Source organism: Castanea sativa, chromosome 7, assembly GCF_040712315.1.
Source record: "Castanea sativa cultivar Marrone di Chiusa Pesio chromosome 7, ASM4071231v1".
Lineage (NCBI taxonomy): Eukaryota > Viridiplantae > Streptophyta > Magnoliopsida > Fagales > Fagaceae > Castanea > Castanea sativa.
Window position 1 is genome coordinate 8029189 of NC_134019.1, and position 21779 is coordinate 8050967.

Below are 21779 nucleotides of genomic sequence, written 5' to 3' on the forward strand. Positions count from 1 at the left end.
TGAAACTTAACCCACTGTGAACCAAAAGAAAGAAAAAAAAATACATCTGTAGTGCATCATTTGATCAGAAAGTTGGAGGAATTAAGTTGCTTTAATGAGTGAAAATTGTGCATTCACAATCAAAGAAAAATACGTCCAAAATACTAGGCCAAAACTTAACTAGAAAGCAAATCAATGCAAAATACTGCATCACACATTAAAGATAATTTGACATTAGATAAATTTATAAAATAGCATTGAGTTTCCTTTTTATAGATAATATATTAAGAAACAATAATATTTTGTCTTTTGTTTTTCTTGGTAGGTGATTGTATCCTAACATTTAAGAAACAATGATTTTTGTATACTTGTCTTAGTTGATAGTTTGTTAATATTATATGGATGTGTATTTGAATTTTTTTTGAAAATTTTTTTTCACTTATCTCCGGCCCTCCCTAGCTTGAATTCCTGGGTCCGTCCCTGCCGAGGAAGATATTTATCAAGGGCTTGTTGTTCTATTGTAAATAATAGCATGTTAGGATGAGCCATTTGCTCCTGATCTCTAGGGACGTACATCTAGTAAGTGGCCTGAAAACCATGCTAATCCAAAATATCATTGTACAAAGCAGTTACAACACCGAACGAAAAGCTATAGTTTTTCGTTGTAAATGCGTTTTGATCTCCACATTTTAGGCCACTTTTCATTTTAGTTATGTGGGCACCCACAACTAGTTTCCTCATAGGAAATATGTTTTGCCCTGGAGTGGACCGAGCAGAGGGTGAGATTGGAGTTGTCATCTAAATTAGGTCTATAAATTATATGTATAGCGTCCTTATGTGAAGAACTGATTTTTTACCGAAACACATGTCCTAGAGGGTTAGTAAGTTTAACTAGAAGGCTTTGATCTGAAATAAGTCATAGCCAACAAATTTTAGTTTTAGGATGCTTTTCAAAGTAAAATACTTCTCTTGAATCAGTTTTTTGAAGTAAACTCTCTGTATTTTTTAGAAAAGGGTTGTGGGGATATGGACCACCATTCACAGCTTGAATATGGCATTTGAACATAAAAAGTTTGCATTTTTATCTTTAGAGCTTTCTTGTTTATTATGTCCTATGCTTTGTTTATCTCCTGTGTATAAAAGTTAACATTTTGGCTTAAAGTTGGTTCCTTTGATATTGAAATCCCTGTTTTCTTTGTCAAAGTTTGAATCTTGGTCTTGGGCTTGCTTTCTTTTTGTGAATATTCATCTATGCATGTTAGTTTTCATGTTTAGGTTCAAAGTGTAACCTTTTTAGACAAAGTTTCAATCTTTGTTCTCAAAGCTTACATCTTTACCTTAACCTTCCCTTTTTTTTAGGTTGTTATGTTTGAGGTTTACTTTTTAATAAGTCTTGCATCATATTCTTTAAAGTTATATCCTGTTTTCCTGGTCATCCTAGGATTAGAACTTTTATTGTCTTGATGATGCTTGTGTCTTGATGATGTTGGTTTGATGATTTATGATATGCCTATGTCATTTTATTTTGTTTGGTCTTGCTTATACATATTCCCATTTGTTGGACATACATTGGTTTTACATCTTAACTAGACTCTACGATCCTACGATCTAAATCGTGATTTTGACAACCATGGCTAATAGTCTATTTTACCGTCTAAGAAGACACTCTCTAGACATGACTTGGGTACAACTACTTTTATCAAGTGGCCACAAGACCGAAATGCATTACAAGCTGAAAATGACTACTCTTGGTGCCTGCGATGAAGATGTGTTAACCAAAATATTTCAAAGAAACTTACTTCCATGCTTTCCCTCTTTTACCTTTTGTATGAGATAGATTGGAAAACTCGATAGAGATAAATTTGTTATCTACTTACAATAGTAGGGAACTCATGCCAACCAAAATAAGAAGGGAATCAGTGTGGAATGAAATGAAGAATAAAACAAAAGCTGGTAGATTAGCACAATTTGACAGGCAAGGATGGATATTTTAAATTCTCTTCTTCTTTTTTTCCTGGGGTATCAGTATCATATGGAGTTGAGCTTATCTCAACACGCTATAGCTTACAACATATCATGACATGAAGACTCATCCACCAGTAATAACACACGAGCAAGCGTGCGCATGCACACTATGTTCCTTGATTGATATATCCATTGAAATACATGGAACCTTTTAAATAAAATTTACTACTACGTCGATTCTTCGCAGTCTCAGCTCCATCTAATCTATGCCATGATGATTTCTGTGACTATGACACTATTCCTACTTTCGCAATAAATTAACCAAATTAGCAGACAAAATTGTGGAGGCATTACAACATATCACAAACATGAGCTGCTACCTCAGGACAGCTAAAATTGGGAATTGCTAAGAAAAGTGACCATACATCTAGCACTTTGGAACAATTTATCTACTCCTTGCCATACTGTGCTTTGAATATCAAGAAGTTTCTTCGCCTTATCCTGTAATCTTGACTGACGCCTAATTGTTTCACCATGAATCTAGCCAGAAACAGGAAAAGATGTTAGCCTCAATAATCATTCCCACACCAACTAGAACCATCCAAATCTGGAAGCATGACTACTTGGTACATTCCTTTCATTTAGAAAACTTTGATATTGCTCAACTTAAAAACAAGAAAAGATTGGATTGCTGTGTACTACATGACATATCTTCCCTATTCAATAAAATTTTATCTTATAAAAAATAAACAAAAAAAGGAGGAAAAGATCAATACCTTCAGAAACAACCTGATGACAGCTTGAATGAACTCAAAATTGTTTCTGCAGGAAATCTCATGTATAAAGTAATCCAAAAGTAGTTCTATTGAAAACAACTCTGGTCTTTCATCTGGTTCTTGCTGATCATCATCATCGTCTATGATTTGAAGCATTCGAAGTTCCATGTCCAAAGTTGATGGAGATAAACCTTTAACATAATCAGTAAATGCTGAAACTGCAAAATATGAAGTACACAAAATAAGACCAGTGATGTGCTTCCGAAGATGTTACACTACCACCAAGAGGGGAAACACCACCAACTCATAATTGATGATTCACAACATTCAGAAATAATCGAATAAGTGTTTGGCATACTTACAATTTTTCATCTCCATAGAGGACTGAAGATGTTGCAAAAATTGGGACGGTGGCATATCAGATTCCCTCCTCTTGTTTTCCACCTCATTAACTTTAGTATCCTTCTCCTCATTCGCTGTCTTACTAGGGTTAAACAATATTTCTCCAGAGAGAGAAGGAACAGAAGGCAAGAAGAAAGGAGCCTTTTCGGGTTTCTTCGGAGGCTCTATTGGTTTATTACGAACCTGGAAGTTGCATGTTCATGACAAAGAACTAATAAGTAACCATCCACTCATTCAAGATAAGGAAAACCATGATACAGATGGATATTATCCTTCTTTTTTTAGTAGGGTTATCAAGTTAGAATGAGAACAATAAAGAATGGAGGCAAGAAGAGACCTTTATGATATCTAGATTGATCAAGCTCTGCCACTGACTCTTTGGCAGTAATGAAAGAGTAACTAGATCCGGGATTTGCTGATCTGGAGTAGTAAAAGAAGCTTCCTTAGACTCTAAGTGGTTCACAACGGCCTTATCAGAATCCTCGACTTGAGAACTTTCCATTGAAGAGACAGATGGCAGCTTAACGCTCACAACTTCTTTCCCACTTGCATAAGAATCAACATTTGAAGCTCCAGAAAACATTGCCTGATTTACCCTGATAAAATTGTCTGCTATGAATTTCTCTTCTTCTACTATAAAAATAGGGCAAGAAAACCTACCACAGTCAACATACTGCATGTTGCATGCTAAATTCTTTTACAATGTCATAATATTATTATTATCTCATTTTGATCCTAAAGTAGTTGAAACAAAAGATACAGTTACAATCACATTAATAACATTCATTTTACCTTTTTGCGTGACACTATACCTATCAGGAATGCCATTTAAAAGCAAAACGTAAGACAAAACTACAAACTTACCATAGGTATACCCCATTTTGATCAACATGGGTAGTTGCTAAAACATCCATATTGGGTGACAGACACAACGCTGTGATAGACACATCAACCTGTAGTGCATCTATCTGTCTTGCTAAGATAACATCCCAGATTCGAAGACTTCCATCCATACTGGATGACAAGAGCCATTTCCCATCCTCACTGAAACACAAATCTGTAATGCGATCTGTATGACCTTCAAATTTACGAACCATTCTTAACGCCACAACATCAAACAAGCGGATAATTAAATCATCTGCCACAGTAGCCAATAGACCTGAAAATTATGTCAAAAATAGCTTGATCACAATTTGATCCAAGGAATAATATTATAAGCGTTAGAGATCAGAAAAGCAAGACAGAGAACAATAATAAAGTAAAAAATTGATAACAGAAAATCAGCATAAAAGTTACCATTAGGGCGATGGTAAACAATCTTAACAACAGAACAACCAATTTCCCATTTGGATTTTAGTTCGCGTCCTTTGAAATCCCATACCTGCACAGGAATTGAACTTTCCAGCAGAAATTAATTGATCATAAACAAAGATTTTTCGGTATAATGTACCAAGCATTATAATTATAAGCTGGACATCCAACCAAACCCATCTGCACCCAAAAATTTTAATAAAAAATAAAAACCTCCCAACCCTTACTAGTGCACCATGAAAGCCATATAAATGTGGACAATCTTAATATATCATAACAGGTATTTGGACCCAAGAAAAATCCAATCAAGAGTCAGCAGAGACATCAGATTGGACAGGAGAAAATTCCTTTCCTACAACCTTTGTGTTAAGGTTATCACACATCAGGTAACAGAAGACCTTGCACCATATATATATATATATATATATATATATATAGAGAGAGAGAGAGAGAGAGAGAGAGAGAGAGAGAGAGAGGGCGAGAGAGAGAGAGAGAGAAGTTGAATTTGATATGTTTCCCGGGCTTAACCCGTGTTAATCATTACATTCAAGACTCAGAAATATAAAGTCAGTGCAAGAAGCATATACTCAAACTTTCAGAATTCAAATTACAGTAATTGCCTCAATTTCAACCAAGAGCCTTATAGCTCAACTATATTTCTAACAGGGTCATCCAAGGTTCAAATTTCCCCTCCCCCAACTACCAAATTATCAAAAAAAGTAATTGCCTCAGTTAAATAAAATAGGAAAGGAGTATTAGGAATAAAATTTGTCAGTCAAAGAGAAAAAGTTCAAAGGCAGCAAAGAGATAGGCTAATTTTATACGATAAATAAGACTAATAAATTTCATTGTTTTTGTTTTTCCTAAACTCACTCCACACCATATAGTGTGTTTACATGAGCTCATTTTAATTGGCTTATTTTGTTTAAAAAAATAAGTTAAATAAATCTAAAGGCTTTAAAAAGTTGTACATAGGCTAGCAATGAAAATAATATGGTATTTTAAGCTAAAACAAACAGACCTTTGGATGATGACATAAAAGCTTTAGCCAAAAATGAACATTCACAATTACAACCTATATGAAAAATGGAGATATCTTGGGAGTAAGAAATACAGACCTTTATATCTCCACTATATCCTGCACTTATCATGAGGGAATTTGTTGAATCACAAGCAACTCCAATCACTTCCCCATCATGGGCACAGCTTCTTCTTTCTGACATGTCCAGGTAGCTGCCACGGCTGATTCCTGATTGAAGGTTAAATCGCTCAATCCAACCACCTGCTGTCCCTAACACAGCATAATTGCCACATGCACTGATTGCACAGGCCTGTCACCAAATAAAAGCAATAATCAACTACTTGTACATCATGGAAATCTAAAATCCTTCCACATAAGAAAATAATAAATGAAAATGAGAAGTAGAATGAAACTCTAACCTTAACAGGTGTTGGATTTTCTGGACATGGATTTAGAATATGTTCACCGAGAACAAAGTTTTGAAGTCTCCACACATATGCCTGAGCAGTATCCATATGACATGTTACCACATTGCACCAATCCCGCTCTCTGATTTCAGCTAGATTTGATTTGACAAAATAAAAATTAGTAAATCAATAAATTTTATAAAAAATAAAAATAAAAAACCACGGATTAAGTCATTTAGCAGAAAAGGCTTCCATTTCAGCTAAATACTTAATTTGAGGTCAGATAATAAAGAAATTGCAACTAACTTTTAGGCATTTATTTCATAATAAAGTAGCTGACAACAACATATAAAAATAAACTCAATGGTTGACAAGAATATACACATGATGATTAAATAGAAAAAGGGCATCAAAGTAAATACATACAAATATCAATTTTACCATTCTTATTCCAGACCTCAACAACTCAAACAAAAATAGCATTAAGCCTGCTTTCTTTTTCTTTTTTGATAAGTACATTAAGCCTTATTTCTTGTGGACCCTGTAGTAGTGGTCTGGTGCTTTTATCCACTCCTCCATCTTAAGACTTTATTGATTTCTTAAATCTTAGATTATAATTCATTCAGAAAACCTTTTGTAATCTAGTATGCATGAGGTATCTACGCATTCTAATAAAACTTCATATTACTTATTCAAAAGAAGTAGGTATGAGTAGTGTGTAAATAAAGAATGTAATCCAAAATGACTCATTTGTGAGAAGAGAAATGCACCATCAGTGTGCAACAAGATGGCCATAGGAAGCTTCAATCAATAGTTAGCACACTATAATAAACAACGGTTACAAAGATTGTCCAGCTAAAAGGACTAAAGAAAGAGAAGGACGAAATGGTTGGCTAAGAAACCAGACATGAATTGACATAGATGAATGTAAGCATTTAGTTTGACAGAAATGCCCTGCAAAGTACCATATTGGCAAAAAAGAGGGGGGGAATATATATATATAATGCAGCCAAGTCTAGATACTCAATAAGGATGGTGAGACAAGGACATTTGACCCATAACCTAAAAACCTACTAAAAAAGAAACGGCCACATTATAGGCCATGAAATGAAAGGACCAAAATCAGAAAACCTTTCAGTTATTAGTACTGAATGCATTAGCCTTTTCACATCTCAATTACATCAAGATGTAACCAAAAATCATTGAAAGAACTCTTATCAAAAGACCTTACCACAATCAAATGCAATAACAGGCTTCAATTTTATCTCTTCTTCCTGAAAAATAATCAACAAATAAAAACTAAGTAATTAGTAAAACTTAATGACTAAAACAAGATTGTAGTTCAGGGTTAAAAAAAAATGAGAAATTCCCTGACCATCAAGCATTTTGCTGAAAATATTTTAAGGACTGGTACATGAGATTGCTTATAAACATCCATGATATACAAAACACGACATTCTAAAGATTTGTAATAGAACAAGTAATGAAGAATTATATATATCACTACTGTAGCAGGGAGGAAACTTTTGAAGTTACTTATGCTATGCCTAGAGATGTTTTAGTTAAGCCTTCACAATTTAAAACTTCAAACTAAACTTGCAGAAGATATACAGCAGAAGCAATAATACAAATGAACTTAGTAATATGATAAATAAGGGTGAAAAGTACCAACTCATCACTCATACCTTCACCCTCAGTTTCTTGGCTCGCTTGGATACATGACGTTGAGAAAGCTCTCTACTTTGCTGGTCCTAAACACAAGCAAAACTACAGAGGTAAAGAAACAAAATTTGCGGGCATAACTAAAGTGGACATCACTTGGAAAAAAACAATAACAGTTCAAAGAAACTTTCAGAAGAGTAAAAACATGCCAAGAGCTTAGTAGCTCAAATGGCACCTCCTGGAGTTTCCAACGGAGACGTCTAAGGTTTAAATCCCCCCTCTCCCAACTATCGAACTATCCAAAAAATATAAAAGAGTAAAAACTTCAAATACACCACATTTAGGCATTCAGACACATGCACACAAGTAGATTATATAATATTACTTCATTGGCAATTAACATTATTCCGATAGGTACAATAGAATTTCAACTTATGACATCCGCTCCATAATGATTACTCTTTATCATCAAGCCAAGACACCACTTGGTTTTTTATGTATACAGGGTTCGAACCCCAAATCTCGTGTATAGGGGGGGCAAATGTTACGCGGGTAATAGTTTAGAGGGCAAGTGTGCATTCTTATAGTTTAGAGGGTAAGTCTAAAGGGGGGGTATAATTTAGAGGGTTAAAGTGAAATTTTCCCAAAGTAATAATCATTCTAAACAGTGTCCACTGAACAAAGAGAAGTTGTTACTTTTTCCCCCATAAAACAAAAACACACACACCACATATCGTGTAGTCCAGAAAAAAGAAACACAAAAGTATCAGTGTGTTTTGGTAAGCCAACTCAATGATAATTCCTCCCCACAAGTGGAGGTGGAGGGTGATGCTGTGGGTTCAAAACCCACTAGGTGCGTGCACACAAAAAATAACAACAACAACAATGTATTGTATTGGTAAATGAGCCAAACCTGAATTACAGAGAAAAGGCGAAAGGCACGATCCTGCCCAGCTGATAGAATGTGCCTCCCATTTGCATAAAATCTGTGAAATATGACTAAAACTCAGAACCAGAAAGAATGCCATGAGGAATGCAAATGTACATTCTAACAGTGTTAAGCAAAGGCATAAGCTAGACAAAAAAAGGGCAATAAAACCATGGTGAAGCAGGATTCACATTGAACTTTTGTTTTGTTAAGTAATTTGTGGGAATTAGAAGATTCTATGAAAAAGTTCTCAAGTTCATGTGACCGCACTACAATCAAGAAAGAAAGATAGAGCACCCAATCAATGATTGGGAATTTGTGAATCCTATAAGAGTTTTTCCTTAGCAAGTATAAACCCTTTAATGATATACGGACAGAAGGTTCCGGAGTAAAAAAATAATGAAATTAATGAGCTCAAAATTTCATACCTAATACAGAATCATGGCAAAGCATTCTTACCTTATGCAAAGTGGAGGAGCACTATGTCCACTTCGAAAGCGTAGAAGACGGGGATCTCCATCACTTGTGTCAAAAATCCACATCTGAAAAGGAAAAAAAAAAGGGTCAGATAAAATTTTCATGTAGGATAGAAGTAACATACATCCATAAAATTTGCAAGATGAACTCACCCTAGCAGTTAAACCATTAATATCCACAAAGAAAATCAAGCTTGTTAAATATTCATTTACTGTGCCATCTGATACCATATAATATCAAACTTAAATTGCTAACAAAAAAGGTTGAAATTAACCAAAATCAATTTATGATTTCATAGGGTGTGCAAAATTAAGCACTAGAACTGTCCTTTTTTTTTAATAAGTATTTAAGTTTATTGAATAGAAAACTGAAACATCAAGTATACAGGGAGTATACTAAATACATAGCACATTTAGGTTCTAAGTTTACAATGATCCATAAACTCTAATAAGTTATAGAAGGTATATGCTCCTGTAGCCATCATCCACTCAAAAAAAGTTCGGAAAAATTGCATCTTCACTTCTAAGTTTGGAAAAGTTCGGAAACCAGGCTCTAGTCTTACTGTACGGCTTAAAATATGGCAATTACAACAAATTTCTAATGTCATTATTAAAAGAAATTTTACTACACTAGTTGTAAGGGCCAATGGTGATGACAATTCTATCAAAACCAGGCTTCTACTCTTACTGTATGGCTTAAAATATGGCAATTATAACAAATTTCTAATGTCATTATTAAAAGTCATTTTACTACACTAATTGTAAGGGCCAATGGTGATGACAGGAGTAAATAGAGACATATGCCAGTATATAGAAAGATCAAGGCACTCACTTCTGCAAGAGAATTACCTATGAAGGGACTCAAAGGATTAGTCAACACTGAAGTAAACTTCCTGGCTAACAAATGCAACTCTAATATAAAGAATACTTTTGGAAAAACTCTTCACTAACAATGTTCAACGTTCTTTGTGATTTCAAAATTATTAGCTTTCGTATTTCCATGCGCAAAGATATCCTAACCTTCCATATTTCCTTCTTTATTTACAATGAAGCTTCACTGCATCAAAAGCTATAAATATAAGAGATAAGCAACCTATAACCACCTCTTGATTTCCTAAAACAAATATACACTAAAAAGACAATGCATGACTTGTGGTGACAAAATACTCATCTCTTCATCTACTTTTTTTTTTTTAATTGGTAAGTACATATCTCTTCATCTCCTAACTTTGCCAAATCACTGCTACATCAACACCCAAGTCCTTTTGATCAACAGACCCACAAATCTTCATAATATGCCATTTTTTACTAATGCTACATACGTCATAATGGAAACACCAAAGCATGAGAATGATATATTCTAAATTTATAATGTTTCACCCTTTGTCTCAAATCAATTTTAATTAAAATTCATCCAAATGCAACACAAAATTATGCTAAAGATGATTACCATGCCTTATGGAAGATGTGGATTAACTGCCACAACATGGGAAGCTTGGCACAAAGATTACATAGAAAAACTCTAATATCCTTTTCGGAGTAAAAAATTTCAATACAAGACTTTCAAATCAACTTGATTTGGAATAGCTCTGAGGCCCATATGAAAAGTTGGAAGACAAATAACTTAGATGTATAACGATATGCTCAGTTTAAGAATCTTCATTGAAGGGAAAATCATTTTTAAATTATGTAGCTTATACAATATTCTGTCTGCACTAAGATTCACTATAAAAACCAAGAAAGGACACTTCATTCATCTTACTTTAATAGAATTGTCTGCTGATGAACTCATTAAGACAGGCTCATTAGCAAAAAAATGCAGTGAAATTATCGAACAATCATGAGCCTCTCGTATGACTGTTTGGAGCCTTCTCTTCTCAAGATTCCATATGCTAATGACACCAGATGAGCCTCCAGATGCTAGAAGAGGCTGTCCATCTACAAAGCATAGTATAAAAACAAAAGCAGAAACCACATCATAAGTTCAAAAATAAACATCAAGAGAGAGAGAGAGAGAGAACATCTCATAATTCAAAAGAAAAAGGAAGAGGGTAGGGGGAGACAACAATCATCAAATGAAGTTCCAAGATTGACTTCCATTGGTATAAGTGGTGATACTTATTCCAGAATTATAACACAATATACAATTGGGAGAAAAGGCAAGGAGATTATCTGTAGAATCTCTACAGAATACTCCTCCGGATAAGTAATGTAACAAAGAATAGTTCAACTTTAAAGGCTGTATAGCAATGGAAAATGCAACTTGGCTTTGCTAGTTGCAACAATTAACTTCAAATTTTGGTGATTGTGATTAACAATACACACGCACAAAGAAGAAAACCATTGCAGCATAATCTAGCAAAAATGCAAAAGTTATTTGCCAAGCCTAGCAAAAGCATAGACTACATATGAAAAATAAATATGTTCATCAACATACAAAACTCCAAATCTAGCACAGTATCCTTGATGACACCATGCTGACATTAAAAACGCCTTTACAATTACAATATTATACCAAAAGCCTCAAGCTCTTACCTGTGCTAAAAGATAAGGCTGTTACAGCACCCCGTGTAGAATGCGAGAAGGTAACCAACTCTTCATCATAGCGAATGTTGAGAACATGAATCTTTCCATCAGCACAGCCGACTGCAATGACATCAAGTGCTGGTGATGAAACACAACTAGATATAGATGAGTTCCATCCCTTGAACTCATAAATTTTTTTCTTTGTGCTAATGTTCCAAAGCTGCAAAGAACCTTCCTGGCTCCCAAGAAGAACCTGTGTTGCAGTGCTTCTTGATAAGAGGTTCTTTCTAGAAATGAGCAATAGGCAACCCCATCCATTGTGAAATAACTTTTAAGACACCTAAATGTTTGTAGGAACAAGGAAGAAGTGGTTACCTTATTCAAGTAGGTGTCTGGATGCACTATACAGCTAGGACTAAATTTATCATCTAGCATGATGTGTCCAACAGGAGCAGAAGGCTGGTCAATTCCTTTAAATGCCCATATGAACATGTTACCTTCCACATCAACACTAAGGACATGTTCTCCAAACAACAGCAATGAATTGACTTTAGCATTATGCGCACTCCAAGTCGCTACCTGTTAAATATATCATTTTCAGTACTATACACGCACATATCTTGCTACTTGCATAGTGGAAATCACTTTAATATAACAAAATAAAATCTCAGTTAGATACTTTAATACTAACAAAATTTTTTGCAGTATTGACATTTGACGGCTCTCTAAGAAGTGTCCAAACAGCACATTGACCACTGGATGAAGAATGATCACAGGTCCAACCTAATGCCTAGGCCATGGCCTAGGGCCCCCCACTACTAGAGAAAGATCCCGAAATGTGGGTGGCAATATCTTTTTTTTTTTTTACTTAAAAAATACATTTTTTTCCTCCACTCTTAAGAAGGCCCAAAAAATTAAGTGATGCTAGAGATACTACAAATTTTATTGCATAGGTCTTACAAATTGATGTGTCACCAATCACAAGAAATAATCCAAATACCCATTTATTATCTTGTTCAAATGCCACCAATCAAATTCATTACCACGCTAGTTTGTAAGCTTTTCGTAATAAAATATGTAGTAGCTTTAGCATTTACCCAAAAACAAATTATGGTTTAATAGAAATCCAACCCAATTACCATTAAGTGAATTAGTCATATTAAAAAGTAATGATAATCGATTTTAAATAAATAAATAAAATATTTAATATAAAACATTAACTAATATTATTTAAGTGATATGTAAGTATATAAATGGTCCTTTAAAGCTATTTCCTTGGGCCTAAAACTGTATTGAGCTGGTCCCAAATTATCATGCATTCCTATTTAGAAAGGAACATCCTCCTACTCAACTTTATACAATTGGTGCAAGTACAATCATGTCTATCAGTGTCTTCAATGCTTGATAATAAAAAAAAAAAGGGGTGGAAGGCAGAACATGTCCAACTTGTTTGTATGGCATTAAGTTATCTAGTTTGGTTTCTTGGCTTACTTGACAATTTAAGCCCAGGTCAACTCAACAATGCCTCACCGCACACAAAAACACGACAACAATTTTGAGAACGACATGATCATACAGAAATTTGTACAGCAAACGAAAGTCCAAGACTAGCATTTATTTAAAAGCTAAGAGTCACCAATTTTCCCGGCGGTCAATAATAAGAAACAAGAGAAGCAAAATGCAAAATCAAAGCGCTTTTTTTTATCGTTTTGGAGATTTTACAATCAAAAGTATAGCAAGATATCTACCAGGACATAGAGTTATCCATTTCCCATTTCATTCATTCCTCACTACACAAAGATTGTACTCATTATGTAATCAATACTTGCATAAAATAATTAACATAAAATAAACACACCCAACAACTTTTCATAACATCTTACATGGTCATGGTCAGTTGTAATTGGAGATACAAAAGTAGTGTACCACGAAGTGGGTTAGAGTCTAATAAAACAAAATTTTAACAAATTTATGAAAGAGATAAACCTGGTGAGCACGCCTAACAACCGCAATCTCATTCCCATATGCCGCAAATGTGTAGTCGCGATACGAAGCAAGAGCACGGATCTTCTTGCCCAATTGAGGACCTTCATTCATAGATTTTTTTAAAGTAAACACACAAAACTACATCATTATTATCCACATATATATATTTTTATAACCTTACCGACAAGAACCAGAGTAAGCTTGGCGCACTGAAAAATCAAAAATGGAAGATTGATAAGAATCAAAACATTCTTTTCGCATAAAATCAATGAATAGAGAGAGAGAGAGAGAGAGAGAGTACGTTGTAGACTTGAAAAGCTTTGCCGACGCTGACAGTGACGAAGGTTTCGGTGCCTAAACGTTGAACGGAGAAGGGGACGCCGCTAGTTATGTATCCAATCGCTCTGTACGGTTCGAATATTCCCATTTTTCGAACCGATTCACAGAGAGAGCTGAGACGAGAGAAAAGAGAAAGAGAGAGACTTTAGGGGTTTAGATGATTAGGGTTTTACAGACTAGCACTAAACGGTGTGTTTTGTTGAGCCGCTTTTTTTTTTTTGGATCTCTTTTTTTATTTATACGGCTAAAAATTTCAAATTACACATCTTTGTTTTTTTTATAAAAAAATTACACTTTACTACCTTAAATTACACTTTATATCCTAAACTTTTCAAATGCATATTTTACACCCTAAACTATGATCATTGTTACACTTTACACCCGACATTCAGTTTTCCGTTAATTTAGATGTAAAAGTGTGACATCATGTAAAAAGACCCAATTGCTAATCTTCTCAATCCCTTAAAAACAAAAAATAAATTACACTTTATACCCTAAACTATATTCTTGATTACACTTTGCACCCTAAATTTTAGATTTTCATCCAAGTTAATGGCAAACTCAATGTTGGGTGCAAAGTATATCGATGGTCATAATTTAGGATGCAAAACGTGCATTTGAAAAGTTTAAGATTCAAAGTGTAATCTAAAGTATAGTTTAGAGTGGTAAAATGTACTTTCCATTTTTTTTTTTTATAACTACACTCAAATTAATTCCACATTAAGAACATGTTTGGTTTGCTATGTTTTTGTCACCTATCACTCAATTTTTATCATTCATCACTCAAATTTTTGTGGACCCCACTACCTAGGTAATTGTTTGGTTTGGTTTTTGTCTTCAATTCTCATAACTCATCATTCAAAAAATTGAGAATAACTAATGAGATATGAGAACAACTTTTGGGAGTTTTCAAGTATTAGGAAATTGAGTTAAGTGGCATTTTTATAATAACTCAACACAAATGGGACCTACTCCATTGTCTCCATCGTGTCAAGCCACTTGTCTTTAGATTTTATATCTAAAAGTTTCAAGATTTGAATTTTACCTCTTGAAGTTATATTCTATTTGTATCAGTAGCACCTCTTCCATCAATATTTTTTGTTAAGTATCACGTAAGTTTGTCGCGCATGTTTGATGTATCCAATAAAATGATATCACATCATATGTGACAGAGAGGGTAGTAAAAGTTGAGGTAATATTCATTTTGGGCCTTTTTTTAATGATCACTTTGTGCCTTTCACATATTATTATGTTTTTACATTGATCTTATCATCATCGATCAATATCAATATTATTATATATAAAAGTAGAGACCTCATGTGAGAATGCACAAGGTCTTGCCATGTGGCGCTCTAAACTTCCATTTAGTTTTTTAAACCTTTTTCATTTACGCTCTGTTTGTTTCAACATCAACGTTTTCTGGAAAATTGTTCATTTTTCAAATAGCATTTTCTAGAAAACTATATTATTTTCTAGTGTTTGGTAATGACCTTAAAAATGAACTTGAGAATGTTTTCTGGTGTTTGGTATGCAAATTTTTATTTTTATTTTTTATATTTCTTGTGTAATTTAAAACATGTGTATTATGTAAACCAACTAATGTAATCAATATAAATAATAACAAAAAACCAAGAATGAATTTGGTTTTCATGCTAAAATTTTGACAATAGATACAATCAAAACTAGTTGTCAAATTTTCATAATCTCTACCACTCATCTTGCTCATATATATGGACAGAAACGTCTACACACACACACACACACACACACACACAATATATATATATATATATATATATATATATATATATATATATATATATATCAACCATTTGTCTATATACATAAAATTAATAGAGGAATACATCTTTAATAAGTACAAATAACAATAACTTTTAATCGTCTACTGTTTTTGTTGGTACACTAATTGTCTACTATGGTCAACCACAAGGCTTTAATATTACTCAAAATTATGTATTTATATAATGTATCTACATAATATATCATCACTACATAGTATCTGCATAATGTATCTGTCAACAAAAGAGATTATCCTATGTAAAAGTAATTTAGAGCCATATAGGCACTATGTTTAAAATTTTTATCTTTTACTTCATTCATTTTTTTTTCTTTTTACTTTTATGTGCAAAAAAAAACTTCTACCTAGAATCCATTAAACTAAAAATTTCTTAGAGAAAAAATAAAATTAAGTTTAAAATTCAAAGTAAAGAATTGGGATTTTGGTAGAGAGGAATGAAATAATTACCGTTGCAAATATGTTCTCTTTTGCAAGTTGGTAGAGAGGAATGAAATAATTACTGAGCAACGAAGGGAAAAAAATCTAATCAGAGAACTGTGTTATAAAGGGGAAGAGAAATATGGAGAGAGAGAGAGAGAGAGAAAGAAAGACTAGAGTTAGTGATAGTGAGGGTGTGAGGAAAGAAAAAGAAAATGAAAGAGAAAAAGAGTGAGAGAGCGTACCGTGAGAGAGAGATCGTTTTCCAAAAAAATTTGTTGGAAAACAACCTATAAAAAAAAAACCTTATTTTTATTAAGATTTTCCATTGACTAAAGATAGTTTTCCGTTGATATTTATTTTTTTTGTGCTACCAAACACTGAAAAATATGAAAAACTATCTTTACAAAAAGTTTTCCGACAAAACAAACAGAGCGTTAGTTTTTAAACTATTACCCAATAACTTATAGTAACTTATTTTTATTATTAGTTATTGATATTGACTGAGGTTGACCATTAGACCTAATAAATGTAATTCTTTAAAAACAAATGACTACCTTCTCAAAATAAAACAAAAAAGCTCAAGCCCAGTCATTATGATTTATAACCCAAGTTTAAACTCTCCATTCATATGTAGCTCAAAACCTACAAGGTCTGATCTATCCCCACAGTTGTTTACTTCAAAAGTTAAACCTCTATGTCTACCATTTATCCTAACAAAAGGTTACAACTCTGTCCAGCTAAATTTTGTATTATTAAGTGGATTATAAATATTTAAGATATTAATTAGTATTTAGAATGTAGACTATGGAGTGATTTATCTTTATCTTTTTTTTTTCTTTTTGTATGATACTTTACTTTCAAGAAATAAAATACAAGACAAATTTTTTTCCACTTTTTTTCCTGTGTAAATTTTATATTATTAAGTGAATTATAAATATTTAAGATAGTAATTAGTATTTAGAGTGTAAACTGTGGAGTGATTCATCTTTATATTTTTTTTTTTATCTTTTTACATGGTACTTTAATTTCAAGAAATCAAGTACTAGATAAATTTTCTTTTCACTTTTTTTTTCTTTTGTAAATTTTATATTAGTAAGTGGATTATAAATATTTAAAATAGTAATTAGTATTTAGAGTTTGGACTATGGGGTGATTTATCTTTATCTTCTTCTTTTTTTTCTTTTTTCTTTTTGTATGATACTTTACTTTCAAGACTATGGAGTGATTTATCTTTTTTTTTTTCTTTCTTTTTCTTTTTGTATGGTACTTTATTTTGAAGAAATCAAGTACTGAGTAATTTTTTTTTTGTTGTAAATTTTATATTTTTAAGTGGATTATAAATATTTAAGATAGTAATTAGTATTTAGAATGTGGACTGTGGAGTGATTTTTCTTTTTTTCTTTTTTTCCCTTTTCTTTTTGTATGGTACTTTACTTTCAATAAATTAAGAACAGGGTAAATTTTTTTTGTTTTCACTTTTTTGTTTTGTAAATTTTATATTATTAAGTGGATTATAAATATTTAAAATAGTAATTAGTATTTAGAATGTGGATTGTGGAGTAATTTTTTTTTTTTATATGGTACTTTACTTTCTAGAAATAAAGTACTGGGAATTTTTTTTCTTTTGTAAATTGTATATTATCAAGTGGATTAAAAATATTTAAGATAGTTATTTGTATTTAGAGTATGGACTGTGGAATGATTTATCTATATCTTTATCTTTTTTCTTTTTGTATGGTACTTTACTTTCAAGAAATCAATTATTGGGTACACTTTTTTCACTTTTTCTTTCGTTTGTAAATTTTATATTATTAAGTGGATTATAAATATTTAAGATAGTAATTAGTATTTAGAGTGTGGACTGTGGAGTGATTTATTTTTATCATTTTTTTATCTTTTACTTTTTTATATGGTACTTTACATTTAAGAAATCAAGTATTGGGTTAATTTTTTTTACTTTTTTTTCTTTTGTAAATTATATATTATTAAGTGGATTATAAATATTTAAGATGGTAATTAGTTTTTAGAGTGTGGACTGTGGAGTGATTTATCTTTATCTTTTTGTTTTATTTTTCTTTTTGTATGGTACTTTACTTTCAAGAAATCAAGTATTAGGTCATTTTTTTCACTTTTTTTTTCCTTTTGTAAATTTTTTATTATTAAATGGATTATAAATATTTAAAATAGTAATTAGTTTTTAGAGTATAGACTGTGAAGTGATTTATCATTTTTTTCTTTTTATTTTTGTATGGTACTTTACTTTCAAAAAATCAAGTATTGAGTAAACTTTTTTTCACTTTTTTTTCTTTTGTAAATTTTATATTATTAAGTGAATTATAAATATTTAAGATAGTAATTAGTATTTAGAGTATGGATTGTGGAGTGATTTATCTTTATCTTTTTTTTTTTCTTTTTAAATGGTACTTTACTTTCAATAAATCAAGTACTGGTTAAATTTTGTTTTTCACTTTTTTTTTCTTTTGTAAATTTTATATTATTAAGTGGAAAATAATATTTAAGATAACAATTATTATTTAGAGTGCGGATCGACTGTGGAGTGATTTATCTTTTTTTTTTTTTTGTATGGTACTTTTGTGAGAGACCGCAAACTTCTATGAGAAAGGGTGCTCTCAAAAAAGAGATTTGAGTGTTTTTAAGGGCACCTCTCTTTTTGGGTAAGTGGTGTGGACTTGCCACTTATTTTTTATAGAAAAAAATAAGAAAAAAAATAAATACAAAATTACATGATCGAAATACTTCATTGCTATTGATTGAATAGAAATAAAAACAGTCTTGATAAATTGAATCTTACAAGGCTTTGAGTCCCAGTTACAAACTACCAAACGAATACATGGCTTTTTGTCATAGTTACAATCTACTCAAAGAACTAAGTTTGGAAGCTAGGTTACAGAATGAGAAAGTGTTAGACACCCATTCTGTCCAGACAGAGTCCGATCATCTAGACTCTAATGACCAATATACCCTTTTTGCATGATGTGAATGATATGTTGAACATACATGACACATTTGACCAAAAGTAACTCACATGAATCTATCTTATGAATGTATCCTTTTTTTTAGAAAAAATTCTGATCTATTTTTGTAAATAAAATAAAAAATTGATTTGATTCAATAAAGAAAACTAGATTTGTTTTTGTGTATATAAAAAAAATTAGTTTTGTAAAGAAAATCAGATCTGTTATGTGTAGAAGAAAGAAAAAGGTTTTTGCTAAAAATATCGGATTTGTTTTGGAGCAAAGTTAAAAATAGTGATTTTTATTAAGAAAAATCAGATCTGTTTTGTGAATAAGAAAGTCTAGATTTGTAGAGAAAAAATTAGATCTGTTTTTTTTATGAATAAGATAAGAAAAAGACTTTTTTTATTAGAAAATGAACTACACTCATGAAATACATCTATGTTACATGCATCAAACGAAAATCATCTCAACTTTTAACTTCTTCTTTTAAATTTCAAAATCTGCTATTTTGTGACAAAGAAAATTTTCTTTAAAACAATCAGATCTGTATTTAATGAAAATACAGATCAGTTTTGTGTGTTAAAAAAATTAGATCTTTATTTAATAAAAATACAGATCATTTTTTAATTTAGAAAATCAGATCTAAAAAATTCAGATCAATTTTTACTTTTGAAAGAGTTAGATCTGAAAAATCAGATCAGTTTTTAGTTTTTAAAAAAATCTTTGTTGATTAGCAAATTTTAAATTCAAGAGAAAGATTACAACAAACAAAAGAATCATCTAGGACATATTTAAAGAAAAGTTTAAACAACACATGGCAATTACATAATCAGAAATCGTAAAAAAACATCCTAAACCTATTCATGCATCATCAAACAAAATTAATAGAAAGGAACAGAAGAAGAAAGGGGGGGAAAAAAAAAACTACCTCTTGCATGAGTGTGCTCTTCTTAGTAGATGATATTTTAGGATTTAAAGAAATTTATTCAATTATCTTTGAAGCCTAAAATATTTTACTTACAGAAAAGAAATTTCTAAGGCCAGAGACCCCAAAATGTCTTTAACGTAAGAAAGAAAAAAAAAAGAATAAAAGAGCTAGAAAGAGGGGAGTCAGAGAGCGTGAAAAAGTATGCTGAATTCTAAGAGGCATCCTCTATTTATAGAGGTTGGGATGTTCGAAAATTTAGCTAAATGATCAGAATACGAACTGGGACACGTCCTTATCTCTAAAAAATCGAAAAGAATGAGATTTATCTCAATCCAAGTGCCCTTCGGCCCTGGCCCACGTTTGTGCCAATCAGCACTTGAAAAGTGCCGATCGGCACTCCAAAAGTGCCAAATGACCCTTTTGGGTGCCGGTCCTGTGTTTGAGTTTTATTCCACTTTGGACTCCTTTTTTTTTAGGTTTTTTGAGCCAGGACTTGTACTTAGACGCATTTTTAATCCATATTCTAAAACTTAAAATCATTTTCTGATGATTCAGGTTTCTATAACAATGATTATCTTGTAGATTAACACTCCCAAAAGTCTTGATTATCCACAATTTTGTTGTTATCTGACTATCCTCTTTATTCCCATGCAAGCAAGCCTATTTTAACATTAACTAACAACCAATCACAAAATTATTTAATTAATTTTAATTGTCTAGCCAATCAAAATTAATTTAAATTAATCATGAGTGGTTAATTCTACTTAAACAAAATGCATGCAGACCATGCAAACCTGATCATGAGATATCTTTCAATCCGACTGTCCAAATTGGAAATCGGGCGTACCTCGCGACCATTAGAACCTCAAGATCATTTTTATGATATGTAATGTATGAATTAATGCATGTAACTCATTACTCAAAAAATTGAAAATGAGTAATGAGATATGAGAACAACTTTCGGGAGTTTTCAAGTATTAGAAAACTGAGTTAAGTGGCATTTTTATAACAACTCAACACAAATGGGATCTACTCCATTGTCTTGTCTCCATTTTGTCAAGCCACTTGTCTTTAGATTTTACACCCAAAAATTTCAAGATTTGAATTTTACAATATTCTGTTTGCATAAGCAGCACCTCTTTCATCAATATTTTCTGCTAAGTGTCTCATAAGTTTGTCACGCATGTTTGGTATATTCAATAAAATGATATCACATCATATGTGATAGTTAGGATAGTAAAAGTTGAGGTAATATTCATTTTGGCTTTTTTTTTTTTGTGTGATCATTTTGGGCCTTTCATATATTATTATGTTTTCACATAGATCTTATTATCATCAATTAATATCAATATCAATATCAATATATATATATATATATATATATATAGAGAGAGAGAGAGAGAGAGAGAGAGAGAGAGAGAGAGAGAGAGAGAGAGAGAGAGAGAGAGAGAGAGAGAAGCAAAGACCTCATGTAGGAATGCATAAGGTCCTGTCATGTGACTCTCTAAACTTCCATTTAGTTTTTTAAACCTTTTTCATTAAGTTTTTAAACTATTACCCAATAACTTATAGTAACTTATTTCTACTATTAGTTATTGATATCGGTTGAGGTTGATAATTAGACCAAACAAATGTAATTCTATAAAAACAAATGACTACCTTCTCAATATAGACAAAAAAGCCCAAGCCTAGCCATTATGATTTACGACCCAAGTCTGAACTCTCCATTCACATGTAGCTCAAAACTTACAAGGTCTAACCTACCCCCACAGTTGTGTACATCAAAGGTTAAACCTATGCATTTGTCGTTTATCTTCAAAAAAGGTTAAAGCTCTGTGTAGCTAAATTTTGTATTA

At 32.0% G+C, this 21779-nt stretch overlaps 1 protein-coding gene across 1 annotated transcript; it reads right to left on the bottom strand.

Moving 5' to 3' along the window:
- Window positions 1-2068: 2068 nt before the first annotated feature.
- On the bottom strand, window positions 2069-13947 carry LOC142643587 (U3 small nucleolar RNA-associated protein 21 homolog). Its single transcript, XM_075818276.1, has 18 exons — window positions 13741-13947; window positions 13621-13648; window positions 13440-13540; window positions 11829-12032; window positions 11463-11706; window positions 10690-10865; window positions 8911-8993; window positions 8437-8509; window positions 7547-7612; window positions 7093-7135; window positions 5874-6013; window positions 5552-5764; window positions 4419-4503; window positions 3987-4281; window positions 3460-3718; window positions 3083-3305; window positions 2721-2938; window positions 2069-2484 (listed from the first exon to the last, which is right to left on the bottom strand). Exons 1-18 carry the CDS (start codon window positions 13864-13866, stop codon window positions 2335-2337), a joined length of 2727 nt encoding a protein of 908 aa, XP_075674391.1. The 5' UTR covers window positions 13867-13947; the 3' UTR covers window positions 2069-2334.
- Window positions 13948-21779: the final 7832 nt, after the last annotated feature.